This window comes from Brassica napus, chromosome C3, assembly GCF_020379485.1.
Source record: "Brassica napus cultivar Da-Ae chromosome C3, Da-Ae, whole genome shotgun sequence".
Classification (NCBI taxonomy): domain Eukaryota; kingdom Viridiplantae; phylum Streptophyta; class Magnoliopsida; order Brassicales; family Brassicaceae; genus Brassica; species Brassica napus.
The window spans coordinates 3,940,145-3,949,656 of NC_063446.1; the positions used below are offsets into that span (position 1 = coordinate 3,940,145).

Below are 9,512 nucleotides of genomic sequence, written 5' to 3' on the forward strand. Positions count from 1 at the left end.
TGAAGGCTTTGACGATGATGGGGAAACTAAGGAAGTATTGAGATCCATTTACGGAAGTATCTGAGCCTGAGAGTAGTAACTCTAAGAAGTGTAAGATGAATAAGCTTTTGATTGCTGCCTCTGTTTTTGACCCTAGGAAGAAGATGAACTTTGCTAACCTCTGCTTTGAGAAGCTCTATGGAAAAGAAAGCATCGAGTATACTCTGCTTTCTGAATCAATTATGGATATCTTGAAGCGCTTATATGATGAGTACAGTGTTGGATACAGCACAAGTGGTGGGGGATCAGGTGGTTCACAGTCTCAAGGAGGATCTTCTTCACAGCCGCAGTCGCAATGCAGTGGTGCTGCTGCAGTTCTCCAGAGTCAAATCATAGGCAACGGGATCGGGTATGAAAGAATGGATAATCTGTACGAGGAGCTTGTCGAAGAAACAGGTACACAAGATTCTAGTAATGAGTTAGAAGTGTATTTGAGAGAGAAAGTAGAGGTTACAAAAGGTGGTAATGGACTTGGAACCGAGTATGATGTTTTATCATGGTGGAGAAGAAACAGTGTGAAGTTCCCGATCCTGTCTCAGATAGCTGCTGATATTCTTGCGGTTCAAGCATCATCTGTAGCATCAGAAAGTGCATTTAGCACTAGTGGGAGAGTCTTAGACCCATATAGGAGCTGCTTGACACACTTTATGGTCGAGGTGTTGGTGTGCACGGAACAATGGTTGAAATCCGAGATTCACATAAATGAGAAGGGCATTGTTACAATAGAGCAGATGCTTTCAGATGTGGAGCAACAAGATGATCTTCTCAGAGGTATGATTCACTTCTTTTGAACTCTTTACAATAGATCTTGATGCTTGAAGTTTAGAACACTTATATGTTTTGCTTTCTTTTTCCCTAGAGTTTGAAACTGGATGCAATGTGGAATAAGGAACGGACTGTTGAGTATGGACGAGTGAGAGTGACTGTCTCATTTGTATGGACGAGTGAGAGTGACTGTCTCATTTTCATTTTCAGTTTGATGGTTGCAAGTTGAAACTATGTTTTATTTTCTGTTTTTCATTTTCGGTTTGGTGGTTGAAACTATGTTCTACTTTCTGTTTTTCATTATAAGTTTGTGTTCTTGTTTAATTCTTCAAGTACTTTGTCTTTGACATTTAAGTTAATGAGTTTGGTTCGAAAATCAGGTTTAGTTTGGCATTGTGATATCGGGTACCAAATTGTTTCGGTTTAGATTGCGGGTACTATTTTATCCGAACCGTTAAATAACCAAATTGTTCGGATCGAATATGATTACTTTTATTGAAAAACCGATCCGATCCGAAACCGGTCGGTACCGAACCGAAACCGAACCGTAAGTCTTCCAAGTTCCTATTGGATACATATTTTAAATAACCGAAATACCCATACCCGATCGGGTCCTACCCGAAACCGAACCGAATACCCGAAATCCCAGGCCTAGATTAAATGACATTATGTCTAAATTTATTTAAGAATATTTCATTAAGGTAACTGAAAAATACAAACAATAAAATATAAAGTTTAAATTCATTTAAACATATTTCATTAATGTAACTGAAAAGACAAGTAATAAATTAGACAGTTTTATTCGTTTTATGATATTTCATAAATGCAACTCAAAAAGACAAACAAAAAAAATAGAAAATTTAATTAGTGAAGTAAGAACACCGAATCCTTCTTGTGTGGTTATAACAACTAAAGAATCAACCACATCTCTTGCTTTACGCGTTTAAGTTTTTTACACAAAACTAACAAGGAAGACTTCAATCAAACTGTATTCACACACACACCATATGATTAGAGTTACACGATTATAGAAGCAGATTCAATATTTGCATCAACCAAGAATAAAATAAACAATTGCACACAAATCAAAATCAAAACCAAACTCAGCTTTCCTTTGCCGACCGAGCAACGAGGCTCTCCACAGGCACTTTAACAGCATCCTTACGCATACCAACATCCGAACAGAGACGTATAGCATTACTAGCCCAAGGACTAACCATACGCGCCACGCACGCAGCCGCACTCACCGAGTTAACCTGACCGCTTCTCCCAAGCACATAGCTTCTCCCCACCACCAAACCCGTCTTACAATACATCGCGAAATCCTCACAATTATTCTCGAACACATGGTACTCACCAAACCCGTTTCTCAGCAAAAGAAACTCCGCGCGAGAGATCACTTCCTCCGAAGGATCCGAAGCCGCCGTCGTGCAGGTACCGCCTCTAAGCTTGGACATGAACAGAGCCGGAGAGACACTGTACTCGAAGCGAAGGAGATCTCCTCCGGCGAGAAAGCAATCGAGACAAGAAGAGATAACTCCATGCGTGTTGGATTGCTTTCCTCCACAGTTAGGACAAGGGTTGTCTCCTCCGTGATTGGTAATGGAGCTGACAATGAGCTTGTCTAGAAAAGTTCCCGTTCCGATTTCAAGACCGCCTCCGCGAGTGAAATGAATGACCTTTCCGTCTCCTATGTAGATCCCTGTGAGATTGCAAATATAAAGTTCGGATCTTTGATAAACCCAGAAGAGAGAGAAGGAGATGGGTTACCGTGATGGGAATAGATATAAGCGTTACGCCATGAGTAGATGTGATCTCCTGCTTTCAGATCGTCTTTAGAGATCTTGTTGGAGAATAATCCTATCTTCTCTAGAAGAATGGATTCCATATCTCTGGCTGGATCAATGTGGGTTCTCTAGAGTTTTTTCCAAGATTGTTGGTTTTAATAACCAAACCATTAAAGTCAACAACTGGCTTTGTATTGGCTTAGCTGGATAACCCAATGTCAACGAATTAACGTATCCCCGAAGAACTTTAAAAAACATATAAATTTATATTTAATAAATTAACATAAATTTTAATTTAGGCTAGTGTAAAATATAACATAGTTCGATTAAATAATAAAATAACAAATTTAAAAAAATTTAGAAAAATATATTGGAGTTGTTCACTAAATTACAAATTAATAATCTCTCCGTTTCATAATATTTGATGTTTTGTCTTAGTGCACAAAGATTAAGAAAATTAACTTTTTGTAAAAAAAAAATATTTAAAAAATATAATTTTAAAATCAATGAACCAATTATAAAAAAGACTTTAAAATCTAATTTGTTGAACAATTTCCAATAAAGTTAAATTAATCTTAAAATCTCAAAACTTCATGTAAATTGAAACAAAATAATCTTTCTAAAACTATCATCTATATTGAAACGGAGGGAGTAATTGATATATACAAAATTTGTATAAAGTTATATAAACATAATTTTTCTTTTAAAATGATCTATAAGAAAATTTAAATATTATTTTATCGAATTACATTTAAAAGTGCATTAACTTTCTTCAGAAAATGCATCCAAAAATTAATTACATCTAGGTGACTTATTGATAACTCAGAAAAAGCCTTTGTGTTTAGATTCAGCTACATATACACAAGGTGGTGAAGAAGATAAAGAGACGAAAGCATGTTGCACTCTTGTCTGATTGAAATGGGTTATGATCAGAAAACCTTCTTGTGTGGAGAGCTTTGTTTGGTTATTGTCTTATTGATGATGACTAGTACTGTAACACTAAATTCCAAATCAACCAACGGAGCAACACTAACGGTAGCTAAGTGATCAAACACCATTCATCTTCCACTCCTGTGTGTTGTTTTGTTTCAACAGTCTTCCAAAGTAGACAAGACTTTGGAAAGAACAACAATTTTATTTTTGGCTGTCTTGTCACATGATAAATGGAGTCAAAAATACAGGGAAGCACACTGCACACAATACAAAAGAAAACAGAAATACAGGGAAGCACACTCACAATCACACCACAACAAGCGCTAAACTAGCTAGACTTCTTGTCGTCTCTGCCTTCGATAATCGCTATAAGCGTAACAAGGTCTTCCACAGGAACTTTGCTAGCATCACTTCTCACACCAATATCAGCACACAAACGACCATAACAGTAGTTACCATACCCCGCCATAGCCATAACACCAATACCAGCAACCCCCGAAACAACCAACCTCGCAGCAGAACCAACAGAAAGACTCTTCACCGTCCCCCAAAGCGACAAAACACCACGCGCCGCAGACCAAGAGTTAGCCTGTCCACTACTCCCCAGCTTAGACAAAACAATCAAACCAGTTTTGCAATAGATCGCAAAGTCTTCACAGTTGTTCTTCAACAGATCGTACGCACCAAACCCGTTTTTCTTCGATAAGAGGTATCTCGCACGGTGAACGGTCTCATCAGAGGAGTCCGAAACCGCTGTTGTGCAGATACCGCCTCGCGGTTTAGCCATAAAGATGGGTCCAGAGACACCGTACTCGAAGAGATAGAGGTTACCTCCGGCGAGGAAACAGTCGAGGCAAGAAGAGATCACACCGTTGAGATTTGATTGGTCTCCGCAGTTAGGACAAGGGTTGTCACCTCCGTGGTTTGGAACCGAACTAACGATGACGTTGTCCACGAAAGTCCCTGTCCTTGTCTCTAAACCACCTCCGCAAGTGAAATGTATGACGTCACCATTGCCTACATAGATTCCTACAAGTTGCAAACATAGAAAGGATCGTCATTTATTCTAAGACAGGAACATGAAAAACTAAGATCCAGCGAGAATTGTCTGAACAGAAACTGATAATGTAGCTACATGTAGTTAGAGAGAAGGGAAGGGATTGAACCGTGGTGAGAGTAGATGTAAGCCCTACGCCATGAATAGATGTGATCTCCTGGTTTGAGTTCATCTCTTGAGATCTGTTGAGAGAGGAATCCCATCTTCTTGAGAGACACAGAAGAGATGTTAGAAGCGCCGCGAGACCAAGAAATGATTCTTTCCTCTTGTGTGAGGTTTTTTCCACTTTACTCTCTTTCCGGTTCACTACAAACCACGACTCTTGACTCTTGGTTTGCATTTCAATTTTCAGTCTTCGTTTAGGTTTAATTCGGGTAGTTTTCACTTTTACTCTTTCCGGTTTACTACAAACCATGGCTCTTGCCTCTTGGTTTGTAATTCAATTTTCAGTGTTTAGTTTACATAGGTTTAATTCGGGTAGTTTTCACTTTACTCTCTTTCGGTTTACTATAAACCGTGACTCTTGCCTCTTGGTTTGTAATTCAAATTTCAGTGTTCGGTTAACATAGGTTTAATTCGGATAAAGAACACTGATTTGGACCGTTTGGTTACATGTCAGAAAGGTTGATCTATCTTTTTGAGTCCTTTAGTGATTAGTTAGATACCACTAAAATTTTCTCTTGCTAACACTATGTTGTTTCATACTAGATAATGATTATTGAGCATAACAAACTTAACTGATATTCAAAAGGGATTAATATCCAAATAGATTAATATACAGTATTCAAAAATACGGAGATTAGCATCTTTTAATTATCCTCCTCTTCAGAATCATGTTCTTCATAATCCATCTTATAATTCATTTCATCCTCACGAATATGGACACTCACGAGCTCCACAAAATGCGGAAAAGCCTTCTTTCCCAATGGAATAGAGAGAAAACCACCTTGCCTCCACATCATGACATTATCATAGAGTTCAACATTGTGTATCTCACACCTAATTCCTCTGTCGGTACATTGCATTACTTGATAATAACTAGACCAAGTGGAATTAGTTTCTTCCAACGTTGTGCAATGGAATCCATGTTAACAACAACAAAATTAATCAACTAAAACCATTAACAAGAATGAAACATGGAAAGAAAAACATGGAAGAAAACGAACTAACAATAGGCTGTTAAGGTTGTTGAAACAAGGAAGGATATGAAAGAATTCCAATTGCAGTGAAGATTGCGAAACAGAATTTTTCAATTACTCAAATTCTAATATGATCAAAGCATGCGACGTTAATGAAGATTGCGAAAGAGAATTTTTCGATTACTCAAATTCTAATATGATCAAAGCATGATCATTCTCTCGATGCTTCTCTTTTCTTTGTTCTTCTCTTTAGTTGAGAGGAGATTCACTTACAACAGGTTGAAGATTGGTTTTATCTTTTTCAATCCGCTATTACAATCTCCTACATAGACTCTATAACTATGATCAATGACAAGAAACACAATCTAATTGTTTTGAATCAAGAATCAAGTGATAAGGAACTCGTCCTAGCCGATTTGCTTTCGAAACAGTTACCATGGAAACCACCATGGTGTGTCATCATCATGGGTATAGAAGTGATGCTACCACAAAGGTATTTGGCGTTTTTGAAGATTATAATTCAACATATTTACTGGTAGCTCTTGAGGAGAAATGCAATTTCTTTGTTGTATGACGATGTACTTAAAATCATTGAAATTTGACAGTTTCACTTATTAATTCTTTTGAAAAAGAAACACAATCTAATTGTTTTGAATCAAGAATCAAGTGATAAGGAACTCGTCCTAGCCGATTTGCTTTCGAAACAGTTACCATGGAAACCACCATGGTGTGTCATCATCATGGGTATAGAAGTGATGCTACCACAAAGGTATTTGGCGTTTTTGAAGATTATAATTCAACATATTTACTGGTAGCTCTTGAGGAGAAATGCAATTTCTTTGTTGTATGACGATGTACTTAAAATCATTGAAATTTGACAGTTTCACTTATTAATTCTTTTGAAAAAATCAATAAATTGGATTCTTTCTCAAAGAATACTTATATATCTTATTTTGAGTCTGACCAATGTTATACAACAAAGAAAACCGGGAAAAGATATTTGGAATTTCATCAAAAAGATGATAATCAAATAAAAATGGTATTGGAAAATAAGAAGCAAAATGGTTCATAAGAAAATTGCTTCAGATTTTATAATTTGTGTTGTAATGTTATCTAATTTTAGCTTTCCATATGATTGTATTTCTATTATTTTCTGTATTTTTTTTGTAGCTTTACATTTTCTTTTAATAGAATCTAATCTATTAAATTAGAGTCCAATGATTTTTTATGTGTGATTTTTTATTTGGTCATCCCTTAAAAAAATATTAAATCACACATAATTTAATTAAAATATCTTTTAATATCTTAATCTTTTATTTGAAATACAAATAAACAACTTTTCTTATAAAATTCTAACAAGATCTTTTAAAAATATATTGGCAATTTATTTCGTAATTAATTAATTTAAATTCTAATTATCATTAAAATATAATTAAAATTAAAATTAATTCAAAAGAGATTAATATCCAAATAGATTAATATCCAATATTCAAAAACAGAGAAATTCATATACAAATACTAAACCAGTGGAATATTAAAAAAAGAAGATTAATATCCAAATACAAGTGAAAGATTAAAAAACACAGAGATTAGCACCTTCTAATTATACTCCTCTTCAGAATCATGTTCTTCATACTCCATCTAATAATCCATTTCATCCTCACGAATATGAACATCAACAAACTCTGCGCTTTCCTAGTAGAATAGAGAGAAAACCACCTTGCTTCCACATCAGGATACTATCATGGAGTTGAACATAGGTGTATATACCATGCCTAGTTACTCTGCCGGTAGAGAGCATTACATGATAACTAGGCCAAGTGGAATTAACTTCTTCCAAAGCTGGGCAGTGAAATCCCTGTTAACAACAACAAAATTAAACAATTAAACATCTGAAGCCACCAAAAAAAAAGAAACAAGAGAAGAAAAAGAACTAAACGTAGGCTGTTAAAACAACGAGGATAGGAAGGAATTGTAATTGCAATGGGAGAATGAATCAAATGATCAAGAAGTGTCCCTTCAAATCGGGCATGAGATGAGTATTCACTAGGATGATTCATGTGCACAATCATATCTTCTAAAGCAAATAGAGGTGGACGCTACAAAAAAATATATAAAAACAAAAAAAGACAAGGAATAAAAAAGGTAAATATAATAAAATAATTAACTGGAGCAGAACTTTCAAGTGTTAGTCCATCTTGCAAGACATTTTTTGCCATTTCGAACCAATGGATTGCTCCATTATTCCTAAGAACATCAGATTCACTGACATTTGTGAAGAAAGTGACGAAATTGACTGAGTTATTAACACTAGTAAATATGAGGCCAATTCGGCAGAACATTCATTTGCTTCCCCAACTCATACACTCAGCAAGTATCGCCAAATTGAAAGAGCTCTTTCATGCCAACAACTAATATAGCATGTATACCCTCACCAACGGTAACACCTATCCAGGTGGTGGAGGTGTTCATATCCAGAAATAAATAACAACAATCAATAGGTATCAACAACAAAATAAAACCGTAACACAACAAATCAGCGAATGTCATCAAGTCAAACAAACTATATATACAAAAACCAAATATGATCTTAGAGAGAGGAGCAGAGATCCAACGATTCGGTACGAGTTGGAGTATTCAATAGGATGATTGATATTCACAATCATTGCACAATCATATTTGTCACAGCAATGCATTGACTACTACAATACTCAACTCTTGCACAATTGGAAAAGTCATTCCTTTTAAATCACTATGAGAGGCAAAAACTTACTTTTCTCTAAGATGACGAAATAAAAATGGAAAAGGTTCTTTCTTTCTATTTGAATAAAGTAATACAAGGTTTTGCGAAATGAAAAGAAAATTAAATTCAAAAAGTTCATGAGCTCAATCACATTACTGCATAACTATAATAGGCTCGTGATTTTTATTTAATTCTTAGGTTCATTTTTAATTTTAATTCTTTTTGATTCTTAATTCTTAGATTTGTTTTTTATTTTAATTCTTGTATTTTGTTTTTTATTCTTAGATTTTGATTTTGATTTTTAGCAAATAATTTAGACAATTGTTGATTTTTTGAAAAAACATCCAGCCATTTAGAACATTGTTACAGCCTCTTGCACAATTATAAACATTTATTTAACAACTGAAACTTATTTATTATTTAGATTGTAAACAAAGTACATATACAACAATGAGAAACAACAAATAAATAACTAAAATGATGAGAAAGCTTCATGCAAACTTGAAATCTTTGTCGTATTTTGAATATCAGATCTCTTTGTTGTATTATATTGATTTAATTTTTAGATCTATAAATATTCTTCAGTTGAATGTATCATCGATTATAACAATATCGCCGTACAACAAAAAAAAAAGCTGCATATTGTTGCTTCTTCGATGATGCATTTAATAATTGTAAACAAATATTTTTTCCTTCCTTGTCTCTTTGTCTCTAGATCTTTTTCTTCGTATTGAATCCATGGTGGTTTCATTGGTGAAATCCGAAAAGATTTGTTTCGAACATCCTGAGTTCCATATACCATCATCAAATCTCTCTCTCAATATGATGTTGAAAGAATTGTTATCAATTGAGACTTGGTAATGGATTAAGCGAACGGTTCAAACATGATTCACTACAAGCCGCGTGAAGAGAACTCCACCAGAAAGAAACCGATCACACATTCTTTGATGGACAAGCCATGAGACTTTGTCGGACAAACATCCTCTCGAAGAGATAGATAGAGAGAAAAACATTGATGATGAAACATCAACAAAAACCAGATGATGATG

The 9,512-nt window shown here is 35.1% G+C and overlaps 2 protein-coding genes across 2 annotated transcripts; both read right to left on the minus strand.

The window, feature by feature from the left end:
* Positions 1 to 1,714: 1,714 nt before the first annotated feature.
* On the minus strand, positions 1,715 to 2,789 carry LOC106433049 (protein LEAD-SENSITIVE 1-like). The gene is made up of 2 exons (XM_013873896.3): positions 2,575 to 2,789; positions 1,715 to 2,506 (listed from the first exon to the last, which is right to left on the minus strand). Exons 1-2 carry the CDS (start codon positions 2,690 to 2,692, stop codon positions 1,908 to 1,910), a joined length of 717 nt encoding a protein of 238 aa, XP_013729350.2. The 5' UTR covers positions 2,693 to 2,789; the 3' UTR covers positions 1,715 to 1,907.
* Positions 2,790 to 3,706: 917 nt separating this feature from the next.
* On the minus strand, positions 3,707 to 4,915 carry LOC125584098 (protein LEAD-SENSITIVE 1-like). The gene is made up of 2 exons (XM_048751991.1): positions 4,691 to 4,915; positions 3,707 to 4,553 (listed from the first exon to the last, which is right to left on the minus strand). The coding sequence occupies exons 1-2, from the start codon at positions 4,782 to 4,784 to the stop codon at positions 3,853 to 3,855; spliced, it is 795 nt and encodes a 264-aa protein (XP_048607948.1). The 5' UTR covers positions 4,785 to 4,915; the 3' UTR covers positions 3,707 to 3,852.
* Between the last annotated feature and the right edge of the window lie 4,597 nt (positions 4,916 to 9,512).